Source organism: Gorilla gorilla, chromosome 10 (assembly GCF_029281585.2).
Source record: "Gorilla gorilla gorilla isolate KB3781 chromosome 10, NHGRI_mGorGor1-v2.1_pri, whole genome shotgun sequence".
NCBI lineage: Eukaryota > Metazoa > Chordata > Mammalia > Primates > Hominidae > Gorilla > Gorilla gorilla.
Window position 1 is genome coordinate 30,959,214 of NC_073234.2, and position 15,952 is coordinate 30,975,165.

Here is a 15,952-nt window from a genome sequence, read left to right on the forward strand (position 1 = left end):
AAGATAATTAGTTCTCACTTTTTCTTTCTACATATTTTATAGCTCATAACACAGTCTAAATGGCCCCCCATCCTTCAGGTTTCTATAGCATGGCTTGAGTGGTCAGTGATTCAGGGAAAAGGAGAAGATAAAGTGATTTTTCTAAATTCTGTAGTTTTTTTTTATAAAGCCTTTTAAGTGCTCTTTTCTATTAAGGTAGCTGCTTTTTCTTCAGTTTTTAAAATCATTTCTCCTTTCCACTTCTCAGCCAAGGACAGCTTTAGTCTGCAAAAAGCATCAGTGGTCCTGGTGTGGAGACACTAATGGGGAATTTGAGGATGAGAAGAATCTTATACATTACCAAATACAAAGACTGCTAACTACCACCTGTGTCCTGAGAAATTCCACACAGAGCCTGCTCACTTATCCATTGTATCCAGGTGCATAGGATATTATAGATGCTACACCAAATGCTATACTCAAAGAAATTCAATTTGAATTGGAAATGAATGAGGAGGATGGCATTTCAGAAAGTATATCAAGGAAAGGAGGACTTTTTTTCTAAGCAAACATGAGGCAAAACTCTGAAAAAATAAATAGCTAGATGATTCTAACGATGATAGAAATTATGGTATAGCTACACTTTTACCTTATTAAAGCCACATTTTCTTAATTCCTTCAAGATGGCATGCCCTTGATGGCACAGCTGGATCATAACCTCTGCTGGCAACTCACAGTTTATGTCTTGAAACCCAAGCATAACTATTACTGTTTCTGAATTGCATGAAAAAAAATTCAACAAGTCATTTTCCAGTAAACATATTCTTTTAGTTGTGAGTGACAAAAACATAGCTCAAACTTGTTTAGACTAAAGGAAAGGGGGGTTTATTCAAAGGATACTAAGGTATCTCATACAATCAAAGAAAAGGTTGAGTAGCTAGACTACGTGCAGGGAAGCAGCACAGTTGCAGGGATGACTGGAGCCAGGGACCAGAGCCCTGCAGGGGCCCCTCTATTTCTCATTTCTGCTTCTCTCTCTGTTTTGGTTTCACTTTGTTTCACTGAACAAAGAGAAACAAAGAGAAACGCAGCCAGAGAGGGCAGATGTTTGTGTTCAGTGAAACAACAAACAACCTCTTTTTCTTTTTGTCACTTTTGTTTTGTTTTGTTTTTTGAGACAGTCTCACTCTGTTGCCCAGGCTAGAGAGGAGTGACGCGATCTTGGCTCACTGCAACCTCCGCCTCCCAGGTTCAAGTGATTCTCCTGCCTCAGCCTCCTGAGTAACTGGGACTACAGGTGCCCACCACCATGCCCGGCTAACTTTTGTATTTTTAGTAGAGACAGGGTTTCACCATACTGACCAGTCTGGTCTCAAACTCCTTACCTTGTGATCTAGCTGCCTCAGCCTCTCAAAGTGCTGGGATTACAGCCGTGAGCCACGATGCCCAGCCCAACCTCTTTTTCATAGTGAAAAGCAGCCAACAACCCTTGAGCACCACAGCCTTTTGTTTCCATGGTTTCCAAAGGGAATTATTGTCTGTCTTTCTTGTTTGTAGTTTGAAAATTAACAGGGGAGGATTTTGATGGACGAGCCTGTGTCATGGTGCCCATTCAAACCAATCACAGCCAGAGAGGGCAGATGCACAGAATCTCTAAATGGAACCATGTGGCTCAAGTAGCAAAACCTAAGAAGGGCATTATCTCCCAATAAAGAGAGGGTATTGGGAGAACCAAACCATAAGCGATTAGCATGCTATCTTTAGATATCACAAAAATATGAAAAGCAGAATTATAAATTTTATGTGCTAAATGTTCAATTTATAATATGCTGAGGGCTTTTATTCATTCAATGGATAAATGAATACATTTAGCCTGACTTCATAGGATTTATAACAAATGTGCTAAACTAGGAATCTAAAATCCTGAATCCTCACTACAGGGTTGCTACTAATTAACATTCTAAAAAATATGTTTTTTTCTTAACCAATTGATATATAATGAGTTTGGGGTGGGCTTGGGGGCGGATGATGTATTAGCTACAGATTTTTTATGTAGTGAACATGCTCATGTATAAGTTTCAATTTATCCAACTACTTTGTTGGAATAATTCTTATGGATTGAAACTGCCCAGGCAAAGTATATACAAAATCTGCATTTTGAGTAAATTTCCCATAAGTGGAGTAAGTTTTCCCAGTGTTCCTAAAACCATACAAACAGTATACTATAGTATATACTTCCTAAAACTATACAAAGAGTAGATATCAACATTTGTAATCATTGATAATGTAATATTAAAAAGAAATTGCCTTCTCATCTGTTAACGTTAAGCTACATCATCTTCATATAGCACTATTAGTCATTTGTGTTATTTCATTTCCCTCTGTTTCTTTTATTTTCATGTACCTTATAATCTTCATCATTTTGTTACTGATTTCTAACAGCTGATTTATGATTAAAGAGGTTAACATTTTGTGAAGGGCTGAAAATGAAATACCATTTTTTTTCTCATTTTTTTACATTGGGGTTTTATTTGGAGTTTGTACAGAAGTTGTGTATTTAAAAAATAATCATGTTCTGCTTTTTTTTAAGTACATTTTCTCATCACCTTAGTTTCTTTATGTATAAAATGGGTGAGTTGAACTAGATCAATGGTTCTCAACTGGACAAGTACCAGTCAGCCCCCAGATGAAATGTGAAAATGTGTGGGAGTGTTTTTGGTTGTTATAATAGCTTAGGAGGAGGATGCTAACAGTATTTTATGGAAGAGGGACGAGGCGTTAAACGCTCTTCAATGAGTGGGACATTCCCGCACAATAGAGAATTGTCCTAGGCCGAAAGTGTTTGATTGAGAAATATGGGTTAAATATGGGATGAGGCTACAATCAAGCTTTATAACCCATGTGTATTAGTCATGGGTTCTCCAGAGAAACCAATGGGATGTTTACATAGAACAAATATGATGTATATACAGAGAGATCTATTTTAAGGTATTGGCTTTTGAGGTTATGGAGGCTGACAAGTCTGAAACCTGAAGGGCAGGCTGGCAGGCTGGAGATCCAAGGAAAAGTTGAGTTTGCAGTTTTGAGTTTGAAGGCAATGGGGAGGCAGAATTCCTCCCTCCTTGTAGGACCTGTCTCTTCTCATCAGGCCTTCAAACTGACTGGATGAGGCCCAGCCACATTACGTAGCATAATCAGCCTTCCTCAAACTCTACTTACGTAAATGTTAATCATATATGAGAAAAACACCTTCACAGCAGCAGACTGGTGTTTGGCCAAGCAACTGGACACTATAGCCTAGTCAAGTTGACGTATAAAATTAACCATTACACCACGATTTTAAAGTCTTTAATATTGTTATTTATTGTGATGCTCTCTTCATACATTTCTATTCTTAGAACATTATTGGTCATATATGTAGTTAATTGGGTGGTAAGTCCTGACATTATTTACATATTCTGGTAGGAAAATACAACTTACTTTCTAGGGCTCTGTTTTAAGTCACAGGCTTAGACCGTATGTTTTGGACTAACATTTGCTCAAGCAGTGGCCCACTGGTCCAATTTACTTCCTTCTTCATTTGACAGACTTCAGATATTACCAGTCCTGAGTCCCATTCTGCGCCCTACATCCTCAGGGTCAGCGTCAGGGTTTCCTCATCAATTTTCATAGAAGTAGTGTGCTCCCATGCCTGATTTCAGGATGTATGCTGGACCTTTCACATGGCAGCCCTCAAATTTTTTTGAAATGTATTGATAGTTAATTGAGACTTAAGGAAAAAAATGTTCCTAACTCTAATGAGAATTCAAGAGGGTATGAGATGGCCGAATCACCTTGGTCTAGATAATTCCAGTGGCTGAACTTGTACTTGTTCTGTTTATATTAATGCCTAGTATTTGTATTCATTTTGATGCTGACATTGACCATTCACATTGAGAAATCACATCATTTATAAGCATTTTGCAAATTGAAACTAATGTCTGGATTTATAGATACTACCAATACAGCCATAAGTCATACATGAAGCTATATGAGTTACTAATTTGTGTTTACTGAATAAATTTCTTTTTTACTCTGAATCTGATTTTAAATCTGCTAGAAAGATTGATTATCCTTCTGATAAAAATATACACCGTTCCTTTAAAAGTTTTGGGACCCAGGGATTAAAATAGTTTCCTCATTTTTTACATTTCACATGGGAAAGATTTTGAAGAACCAGACTTTATAGCTGAAATGTGAGAGCCCAGAAGACATATCACATATTGCTCATTCTGCTATTAATGTCTGTGCTTAGTGTTTGATCAGGACAATAGTAAAGGCCCTCACCATCTCTGTTCAGACATGTGGCTGCAAAGATCAAAACAAAACTACAGAACTGGCCATGCAGTTCACAAGAGGTGACCTTTGATTTCTGGTAGTAGCTTTTACTTGCTATAGATGGAACCTCTTCTGTCAACACCACTGGCACTTTCTTTCTCCTCACTTTTTCCACCCCTTATGGACACGTAATCTAGTAATCTTAGTATTGTTTGAATAAACCCCCTTTCCTTTAGTCTAAACTAGTTTGAGCTATGTTTTTGTCACTCACAACTAAAATAATATGTTTACTGGAAAATGACTTGTTGGATTTTTTATAATCATGCAATTCAGAAACAGTAATAGTTATGCTTGGGTTTCAAGACATAATGTCCACCCTATCCCAAAGCAAACACCGAAAGCAAACTCTCACCTGCTGACATTGTTACAAACCCTAAGACCAGAATACAGATTGTGCTCTCCTCAGAAGATGATGTTGCAGGTTATGGGCTGAATATCTGTGGCCCCCCAAAATTCCTATGTTTAATCCCTAACCCCCAATGCAATGGTATTTGGAGATGGAGCCCTTGCTAAGTAATTAGGATTAGATAAGCTCATGAGGGTGAGGACTTCATGGTAGGATTGTTGCAGGACTTTTCCTTAGTTCAGCTAAAGATGAGGTCCTTGTCCATCCCACAGCCATGAAAATTTAGGTTCACAGGCAATTTGGAGGGTGAGTAAAACAGGGTTTTATTGGGTGAAAAGGAAGAAAAGGGAGAAACAGGGACTCTCACTAGGCTGGAGTCCCTGCTAGAGCACTTCCCACCGGCAGCTTGAATCTCAGGTTCCACACAGGAAGAGGAGAGGCCAGGCTCCTTCCCCACTGCAAACATGGTGAACTTCCCGAGGCTCCACCTCTGTGAGCAGGCTAGTTGGAATTTCTCCAAGGACCCCCTCCCACCTGACTGTCTCAGGATCAGCCAAGACAAGATGCCTAAGAATGAAATCTACCTTGTTGCCATCTTGATCTTGGACTTCCCAGCCTCCAGAACTGTGAGACATAAATCTCTACTGTTTAAACTATCACTCTATGGTGTTTTGTTATGGCAGCCCAAGCCAACTAATGTAATGTATATGCTTGTGCTTTGCTTTCCAAGACCTGTATGCTTCAAACACAGCCAACAAAACGTAGCCTGCTACTGGGTTTGGGTGACCGTATTAGTTCCTATGGCTGCCATAACAAATTACCACAATTGTCGTGGTTTAAAACAACAGAAACTTATTCTCACAATTGCAGAGCCAGAATTCCAAAATCAAGGTGTCAGCAGGGCCACACTCCCCCTGAAGACTCTAGGGAAGAATTTTTCTTTGCCTCTTTCAGCTTCTGTTGGCCACAGCAATTCCTTGGCTTGCAGCTGCATAACTCTGATCTGTCTCCATCTTTACATGCCTTTTCCTCTTCTCCAGGATGATCTCATCTCATGTTCTCTAACTTAATTACAACTGCAAAGACACTTTCTCCAAATTAGATCACACTCACAGGTTCTGGGGGTTAGGAGGTAGACGTATCTTTTTGGGGATCACCATTCAACCCACTACAGATGACTGTATAGCATAGAAGAAAAGGGTGATAAATTATATTTAGAAACAAAACTGACAAAAGAAAATTCAGAAATGATTTATGTGGGTTTCAGGTCCATCACTCCATAGTTTGTCTTCATAAAGATTTAAGCCAGTGGAATTTCCATATGGTTGGAAAGAAAATAACTTCAAAGCTGCTGAACTGGAAACTTAATATTTTATTTTCCACTTAGTGACAGGCTAAATTACAAAGGCTGCAAAGCATACTGTGTTTACATGCAGTTCCCACTTTGCTGCAATTCAACTTTGGCAACTTCCACTTACAGTGTTCAGCCAATTAAACCTCTCTTATCAACTTAGAGTATTTACAGCAGGAAGGCAACACACAATTAAAGTTCTGTCAGTCAGCTTCCACAATTAAAGTTCTGTCAGTTAGTCAGCTTCCACATGTGCTCAAACGCTCAGCCTCAATCTGTTTCCACCATTCCTTTTGTATCTGAGGCCTTTTCCCATGGCTTATCAGTCTGTCCCCAAAGCAAGAGAATCGGGGGAAGAGTTGTTGGTCTGCTGGCATAAATGGCAAAGGAGGAAGAAATTATGGAGCCAGGCAAAGCAAAACAAAGAATCATCACAAAAGTATTTCACAATGATCATCAATAGTGCTGTATTAGTATCTGTTGAGTTAAATTATTCCATTTGATAATCACTATAAAAAAGGAAGGTGTGGAGAAATTACTAGCCTTATCTTACAGGTAATTAAAGCAAAGTTTAAAAGAGTTTAACTACCCTTCCAAGAACATACAGTTTATAAGTGGCATGTCAGAATATGTGAGATATTTTGAAAAAATATCTATGCAGGCATTTTCTAAAGGAGGTAGATTTCTGAAATAATTTAAGCAATGGAAGCATCATTTAAATAAACTTATAACTACCAAAAGGAACTAACCTAAACATCACACTGATTTAGTTGAAATTTACTAAAAATAAGTTGCTTCTTACAAGAAAAATATAGTCAACCTTTGAATACCCTTTAAAATGGAACACTCAGTTATAAAATAACAATGGGAAGCATCTGCCTAAATATATTTGGCAAGTAAGTGCCTGAGATGGAAAAAAACCAATTTTGTGAGTTGAAAATCAAATGTAACATAGTTTGTATATAAAACTGACATCAACTTAGTCCAAAGAACTTCAGATATTGTCATCTTGAAAAGCCAAAAGAGATGAGGAATCAAAGGAAGAGAGAAATCTGGGCAATTTTTGTTGGTTCATCCATGTTGGCTACAGTCAGGCAACCCAATGCCATTAAGCACAAGGTAATTTGCCACCAAGGATCTTCTATTTAAAAGCATCAGAAGACCCAATAACTTGATTAATAAAGCATGTGCTTTGCAAAGAGCACTTGAATAAAGACACAAAGGGCATGAAACAGATATCCGTATTCAATCCTAGAACATGGTCAAATGGCTCCAATTCTCTTCAACAGTGTTAAAAAACTCTCCGAAATTCTTCTTCAGCTTTGATTCCTTGAAGTAATAATTGGGAGGAATTATGAAGAGTAAAACTTGTGCTCAATATTAACATTCTATAAATGTAAATAAAATTTATAACAAGTGATTTTTGCCTCACTTAGTAGTCTTATAGAAAGATGCACACTATGTGGGTAATCCCACTTATACACAGTTATGTACACTGTTTACTAACATTCCCCTAACATTTGTATAGGAATATAACTAGATCCACTGCATTGGTTGTGCATTGGACAACTCCAGTGAACACCGTTCATATAGACCACAATGTGAATGATGCCTCCAAGAAATACAGGTGGCCTGACCGTAATCCCCCTGTTTCCTGTAAGGCACATGGCATAGCAACTTAGAAATCCCCCTTTCCCCATAATATACCATTTTTGAAGTGTGACAGTTATTTATATAAAAATTTCCCATCAGTTCACCTTCTGAAATGAGGTTTATAAGAGTACCAATATACGCAGGCAGACATTTGGATGTTCTTATTCTCACTGAAGGATTTTCCCCAACAACTACAGATCCATCTTCATGTTTGAGGTTTCATTACCAGATATTTAGTGACTGTTAATCCCATACTTTGTAACATGGAGATTGTTCCCTACTCATTCCTCACTATTTTTTACTACTTTCTCTAAGGCTCATTGCCTACAAGAAAAAAAAAAAAAACCTAGATTTCTTCAGAGAATAGGAAATATTTATACAAATTGCATAAACTTAAGTTACTCTATTCCTCCAAAAATCTGAAAAGCATTTTTATTTTCAAATATTTCATACCCTGAGTGTTATACATATAGTTCTTACTTCTCCAAATGACCACTAAGTTATCCAAGGTATTTATGTGTTATATTAGATAGCTATTACCACAATAATGCTGTATAAGAAACAACCTCAAAATCTCTACAATAACATTTACTTTTCTCACTCATGGGTCTGTGGAACAGCTGGGGCAGTTCTGCTTCAGGCTGTGGGTCAGAGTCAGGTCTGCCCTATGTGCCTCCTCATTCTCGGACTAGCAGCTTCCCTGGGCATGTCTTTTTCAGGGCAGATGGCAGGCACACAAGAGGGCAAACCAAACAAGCAAGTGCATTGAAAGCTTCTGAGTGGACTTGATTTCTATCTCAGATCATTGGCCAAAGCAAGTTGATGATAGTGGGGTGGAGCACATTCCACCTCTAAAGGGAGCTACTGCAATGTCATATAGCAAAGGGCTTGTGAGCAATAAACCAGTGTGAACAATAATCCAACTCACACCATGTATGGAACTCTGAAATCCATTCTCTGTCCTTTACAGGAGTTGAAATTGATTGGACTGGATATCCCACACTTTGCTGCAGATCTTCCACTGAATCGATGTAAAAACCGTTACACAAACATCCTACCATGTAAGATCGTCAATTGTGCCAATAACACTCATGTCTTAAGGGTTGAAGGACTGTCATTGCAGATTAATCAATTTCACCAATCTCTGGCCACACCCACTTGTGGTCCAGATCTCAAGGCCACGTCTGAGATTGCATTGATCTCACTCTGCTTTGATGTCTTTAGATCTTAGCATATGGAGGAAGATTTAATTATTGTGCTTTTAAATGAATTGCATCTGAACAAAAAGACTGACCATTTGGCCCTTTAGAGATTAAAGAGCCACTGTCAAATTGGGGATTGGATCATTTGTACTCTCATAAAATATTTTCAGCCAATTCATTGATAATGGAAAGAGGCAAATGGAAAGGCAATGCAGTATATTAAAATGCCTTCTCTAACTTCTGACAAGTTATATAGTTGCTTAGCATTTTGTAATAAAAAGCAGCATTCAAGGAAAAAAAGGTAATATAAAGCACTTACAAAACAATTAAAATACATTCCAGTTTAGATTTCACTTTTCTCTCTGCTACACGCTGTGGGAGCTAGGCATGAATGGAAAAGTGAGAAGAGAAAGGCTGAAAAAGCTCTAGAAAGAGAAGTCTCTTCTTGATATGGTTTCTTGATGAAATTAGATATATTATCATAATAACACTTCACATCTGTACACAGTTCAGAAATTACTTCTTTAATTTAATGTCCACCTACAAAAGAAACCCATGCATCTTCTCTTCTCTAGGTCTCCTTAAAGTAGTGAACTCTCTGGATATCTCTAGGTGAAATGAAAATCGTGTGCTTAGGCTATATACTATAGCTGTCCAATCAATCTCACAGATATTGTAGTTCCTGAAATACTCTGAACAACACCTAAACAATCCTGGAAACAATTCTTTCAAGGACAGGAGAGCTGGTAGTGAAAAAAAATAGTGGTTGGAAGATATTCACTTATTTATTTAAACAACAAACCAAAGTTGAAGAATGGCTAAAATATCAGGCTGAAAATTATTATCTGCCTACTCTGTCACTGACTGATTTAACTTAATATTGGAGAGAGAGGGCCAAAATAATTTTTCCTTCCATCTTGAATTTTAATATTTTTTTCTCCTTATTCTCTACAGATGACTTCAGCCGTGTGAGATTAGTCTCCATGAATGAAGAGGAAGGTGCAGACTACATCAATGCCAACTATATTCCTGTAAGTAGAAAAAAAAAATCAGGCATCCCAATGCTAACCAGCCAGAGAAAGACTAGCAGGGCTATATGGATGTGTCAAACAGTTCAAAAGAGAGCCTTTCCCAACCCAGCAATTGAATTCTAAAAAGTTTGCATTACTCCGTTTCATAATAAAGAATAGAAAGAAAAAGTCCATAGATTAGTAATGTTTCTATTTCTTTATAAAGGACCAGTGAAAGGGAAAGTAGAAAGGTTAAAGGTCACCTCTTTTGTGTTTAAATTTCACATTCAACAACCAAATTCAAAGGGTTCCACCCTAGCACCTGCACTTTTAAAATATAAAGATAGTTATTATTGTCATAAAAAGGTGTGGATGTGATTTTTACAGCCTTCTGGATAACAATGCTTACAATCACACAGACTAGGCCGGGCGCGGTGGCTCACGCCTGTAATCCCAGCACTTTGGGAGGCCGAGGCGGGCAGATCACGAGGTCAGGAGATCGAGACCATCCTGGCTAACACGGTGAAACCCCGTCTCTACTAAAAATACAAAAAATTAGCCGGGCGTGGTAGTGGGCGCCTGTAGTCCCAGCTACTCGGGAGGCTGAGGCAGGAGAATGGCGTGAACCCGGGAGGTGGAGCTTGCAGTGAGCCGAGATCGCGCCACTGCACTCCAGCCTGGGCGACAAAGCAAGACTCCGTCTCAAAAAAAAAAAAAAAAAAAAAAATCACACAGACTAGTTATAGTCAGTTATTCTGATAGCCTCTTTGATTAAAACAGGAGAAAACGTTACATAGGTGTGTGATCCTTTGCCGATTTTATCACCAGTAAATTTTCAGTTTTTTTCCCATAGGCGTGAAGCAGCATTGGTGTTGACAGTGTCTGGTTAGGTGATAATTTTGTCACTTATCTTTCAGGGATACAACTCACCCCAGGAGTATATTGCCACCCAGGGGCCACTGCCTGAAACCAGAAATGACTTCTGGAAGATGGTCCTGCAACAAAAGTCTCAGATTATTGTCATGCTCACTCAGTGTAATGAGAAAAGGAGGGTACGTACTTACTGAAGCTGTTCCCACTTAGCAGCAAAACCTGCCCCAGCCACTGCCGTTGATGAAATGCTTGCTGTTTTCAAAGTCAAATAAAACATAGAGACAAATCGCTAAATTTAAAACATTGTATTCGGGAAGCAAGAATTAGAATTTGGGGGTAAACACACAGACCCGATGGTCTTCGCAATGTCTAAAGGAAAAAAGAGAAGGTTGGAAGTCTTCTAAAAAGGAGAAATATTGCATATTGTTTTGCAGGAAAGTTCATTAGCACTAGTAAAGTTTTGGGGAGCTGGCAAGCTCTGATTGGTGAATGGATGGTAGTGGGTAAAACTAGTCTCAGAGTCCCCACAGGCTGTTTCAGTTGCTGTTAGATAACACTGGTTTCAAGTTACTAAAGGCAGTTTCAGCAACCGGGGCTTTCAGAGAATTACATTCCTGGAACAATGTTATGCGTTCTGAGTGCTTTCTTTCTTTCTTTTTTTTTTTTTTTTTTTTTTTTTTTTTTGGAGACGGAGTCTCGTTCTGTTGCCCAGGCTGGGGTGCAGTGGCACGATCTCAGCTCGCTGCAAACCTGTGCCTCCCGGGTTCAAGCGATTCTCCTGCGTCAGCCTCCCGAGTAGCTGGGGCGTTCTGAGTGCTTTGTCCCCTGACCCCTCAACTCTGTTTTAGTTAGATATGATAAGAATGACCCAAGTCATGTGATAAGAATTCACACTACGTAGCAGAAAGGGTTGTATTTGCTTTATGCTTCATCTTCACCACGGTCCTATCTAATTCTTTAGAGGCGAATACCTTTTTTTTCTCTAAGTGAGCACACTTAATTTCTTTCCTAGCCTGTTTGTTTTAAAAAATTGTTTTGTCCTTGCTCCAGGTGAAATGTGACCATTACTGGCCATTCACGGAAGAACCTATAGCCTATGGAGACATCACTGTGGAGATGATTTCGGAGGAAGAGCAGGACGACTGGGCCTGTAGACACTTCCGGATCAACTATGTAAGTCACCAAGCAGAGAGCAGGTGCTGTCCTTATGCTGACACCTGTTGAGACCAGTTTGGTCGGGGAGACCCTAACCCAGCGGCGCTAGAGGAATTACAGACACACACACAAAAATATCAAGTGTGGAGTGGGAAATCAGGGGTCTCACAGCTTTAAGAGCTGAGAGCCTCGAACAGAGATTTACCCACATATTTATTGACAGCAAGCCAGTGATAAGCATTGTTTCTATAGATTATAGATTAACTGAAAGTATTCCTTATGGGAAATAAAGGGATGGGTCTGGCTAGTTATCTGCAGCATGAACATGTCCTTAATGCATAGGTTGCTCATGCTATTTGTGGTTTAAGAATGCCTTAAGCGGTTTTCCGCCCTGGGAGGGCCAGGTGTTCCTTGTCCTCCTTCCGGTAAACCGACAACCTTCAGCATGGGCATCAAGGCCATCACGAGCATGTCACAGGGCTGCAGAGATTTTTTTTATGGCCAGTTTTGGGGCCAGTTTATGGCCAGATTTGGGGGCCTGTTCCCAACAGACACCTACACTACCACCACCAGGGAAGTGCTGGGAGACCAACCCAATGAGCACTTTGAGCTTTGCATTGCTGCTTCCTTCAAGAGGAAAAATCCATTCTCAGTGTCATTGTTTCCCATTTCATCAGTGATGGTGTGGATGATATGGTTGGTCTGGAGAGGCTGAGAAGACGCAGTAAAAAGTCTGCACTAGTTCATCTCGAATTAGCTCAAGATCATAGAAGACACTATTAATCATTGTTTATGAGGCATCATTGAGGACAGAAGTGTTCTCATTACTTATATTAATCTTGAGGACAGAAGTGTTCTCATTACTTATATTAATCATATATGAGTATAATTAGGGTATATAAGGCACACTTATGTTTTAAATTAAATAATTAAACCCTGATTTAGTAGTTTGGGTTTTGTTTTGTTTTTTTTCTTGTTTTGTTCTGGTTTGGTTTTCATTATTTGTAAGGTACTTCTAGGTCTTATTATCATAATTCCCTATCTCTCTTGAAGGGCTATTGATTTCTGATGGATAACACATCCAAAAAAAAAATGTCTGTTTTTCTCACAAGGCCTGACACCTTTCTGCTGACAAGTCTCTGAGCAAACGCTGAATGTTTCTGTGACAGGCTTAGGTGTTAACATCAACTGAAGTCATGCCATTGACCTCAGCCTATAGAATATACAGTTTTTACTATTAGTAGTCTTCTCCACTTGAACATGCTGTCTATGAAGACAAAATTGAATAGGAAAGTTCTCACTGAGATGTTCTTCCCTGCTTAGAAACAATCCTTTCTAATAGTTAAGGAAATAGCAAACTGTAGCCTGTGCACCAAGTTTACCCACTGCCTTTTGGATAAAGCCCATGAGCTAAGAATGGTTTTTACATTTTTTAATGGTTGAAAAAAGACAACTGAGCATGGTGGTTCATGCCTGTAATCCCAGCACTTTGAGAGGCTGAGGCGAGCAGATCACTTAAGCCCAGGATTTCAAGACTGCCTGAGCAACACAGGGAGATCCCATCTGACTAAAAATTCAAAAATTAGCTGGTGTAGTGGTACACACCTGTAGTCCCAGCTACTCAAGAGGCTGAGGTGGGGGAATCGCTTGAGCCCAGTAGGTGGAGGTTGCAGTGAGCCAAGATTGTGCCACTACACTTCAGCCTGGGCAACAAGAGCAAGACTCTGTCTCCACACACACACACACACACACACACACACACACACAAAAATCAACAAGAAAAATAGTATTTTATGTGAAATGCTATATGTAAATTATGTGAAATTCAAATTTCAATGTCCATATATAACATTTTATTAGAACACAGCCTGCATTGTTGATGAATTGTCTATGACTGCTTTTGTGCTACATCAAGCTTGAGTAGCTGCAACCAAAACTATATGATCTGCAAAAACTAAAATATTTACTAACTGTCTCTTTGCAGAAAATGTTTGCTGACCCTTAAAATAGGCAATGGAAACAAAGATTGCCCGTATCAATACAACGTTAGAATTTGATACTACCTACTGATTGATATCTACAGGAGATAAATCACTTCTTAGCTATTGTTAACTGCCACTTGTTAACTGGCAGTTAACAATGTCTTTTATGACCAGGAGAATTCAGGCAAATCCCCGTATGACTCTAACAGACTGTGTTTCGTGTTGTTTCGGTCATTTAAAATTCACATTGCTTCCTTGTTAAGCACGTTTTTACTCAAATACAGAGTTTCAGCTTAAGTGTCACCCCCTTTGTGGCGTCTTCTCTGGGTTTGACACCGTTAGCCCATTCCTTCTCTGGGGCAGAATCTTAAGTAAGCTGCTTTATCACAGCACACCATAGATAGTTACAATTCTCGCTTCTTGTGTCTGCCTCCCCAGTATACTGTGAGTTTCAGAAGCAAGTGCTGTATCCCTGTGGAATGAATAAATCAGTGAATGAATGAGTTATTTCAAAAATAATAAGGCACTTGTAAAGCATCAATAGACTTTCCGTCAGAGAAAATATTTGTCAATCCGAATGCCATTTGAACTCTGTTTTTTGTTCTTAGATATTTCAATTGAAAAGCCAGTGCAAACTGATAACCAAATACAGTACAAATCTGTCCCTAGGTTTGCACATAGTAGAAAAAATTTCAGAGCACAAAATAGGGTCTGTTCCATTGCCTATTCTGTTGACAAAGAAGAGTCACATAGATTATTGCATGGTCAGTACTATGTTTCTTGTCCTTGGTCTTAAGTGATGACCTATCTTTCAATGACAATCATGTGAAGGACTTGAAAAATAGGAATAAAACATTGAACAGTAGTGTTTGTTTGTAAGGGATTTACTTGTTACAAGCGTCTGGTACCAGAGTGCCCCCTTTTGGCCATAAGCATAATGAATCTAAATGTTAAGCTACAATGAAGGCTAAGTTGCCCAAAGAACATTGTGCTATGCTAATTAATATATTTTTCAGTTTGTTTCATTTTTTGTTTATACCCTTCTTTATCCATTCCATATTGATATGTGGAAACTTTCCAATTATAAAAAGATAAAATTACATAAATAAGGAACTCAAGGTAAGAGAAATTTAGGAATAGCTAAGTAAGATAAAACCAGAAGAGTTTTCTCCTTTAACAAGAAAGGAGAAAAATGACCATAACACACAACTTGTCACTTTCTACTACTTGAAATTTGGCATCAACTGAGTGAGAGCTGGAGACTAAAGATCATCAAAAACTTGTTTGTTGCCAGGGACTTTGTGCCTTGCTATTCAGCTCACAGGGCTGACCCCAGTTCCAGGACCCCTGCCGTGTAGCTGCGGAGAAACTAACTACAATTTAATGATTTCCTGATTTTAAATCACCTTGCACTTTTTAACTGAATACATTTTCACTTCAACCGTAGTGGAATATATATATTGGCTACAGTGTACACGTGTTATACAAATTATGATCAACATTTGAACAGGGCAAGCATTTTCCTGAACTTTCCTGGCAACCAAAGTTATCTGGTGGCTGAGTATTCTTAAATCCTCATGATGTTGAATAAGTAAATTATTCCGCACAATTCTTTATGCCCAAGATAGTTTCTCAACATACTTCCTGAAGAGAGCAGTGAGGGTAGCCAGTGTCTTTGTAGACTTCATGTTCTGTGTGTCTAAGCCAGAGCCCTTGAACATAGTAGGGGAGGCACTGCACGCTGCTGGGGATATATTAGGTGCCAAGGGTACAATGGGTGTAGGGGAGGTGATAACTTATGTATATTTAAACAAATCTTACATATTTATTTATACATTTTATTTATGAATTGTCTTTATACGTTTATTTTCTGCCCAAGACCGCTGACTCTTTGAAATTCATTTCTCTTTTAATACCCGAACTTAAATTTTAGCTCAAAACTGACAGCGAGGCCAAGCTTCCTTCCTTCCCAGTTATGATATAGTATTCCAGCCTCTGAGTGAATTCTAGGCTCTTCACAAGTT

The 15,952-nt window shown here is 38.8% G+C and overlaps 1 protein-coding gene and 1 long non-coding RNA gene across 3 annotated transcripts in view; one reads left to right on the plus strand and one right to left on the minus strand.

Annotated features, from left to right (window-relative positions):
• The window catches only part of LOC134756552 (uncharacterized), a 50,146-nt gene extending 48,600 nt beyond the window's left edge, over nucleotides 1–1,546 (minus strand). The window contains exon 1 of the long non-coding RNA XR_010129304.1: nucleotides 1,365–1,546. This is a non-coding gene — a long non-coding RNA (uncharacterized lncRNA). The remainder of the gene's footprint in view (nucleotides 1–1,364) is intronic.
• PTPRO (protein tyrosine phosphatase receptor type O) overlaps nucleotides 1–15,952 on the plus strand; it is a 259,115-nt gene that overhangs the window by 233,484 nt on the left and 9,679 nt on the right. For both annotated transcript variants that reach the window (XM_019038426.4, XM_019038427.4), the window contains 4 exons: nucleotides 8,677–8,767; nucleotides 9,863–9,939; nucleotides 10,836–10,970; nucleotides 11,842–11,964. In XM_019038426.4, the coding sequence (XP_018893971.3) occupies nucleotides 8,677–8,767; nucleotides 9,863–9,939; nucleotides 10,836–10,970; nucleotides 11,842–11,964 (426 nt within the window). The remainder of the gene's footprint in view (nucleotides 1–8,676; nucleotides 8,768–9,862; nucleotides 9,940–10,835; nucleotides 10,971–11,841; nucleotides 11,965–15,952) is intronic.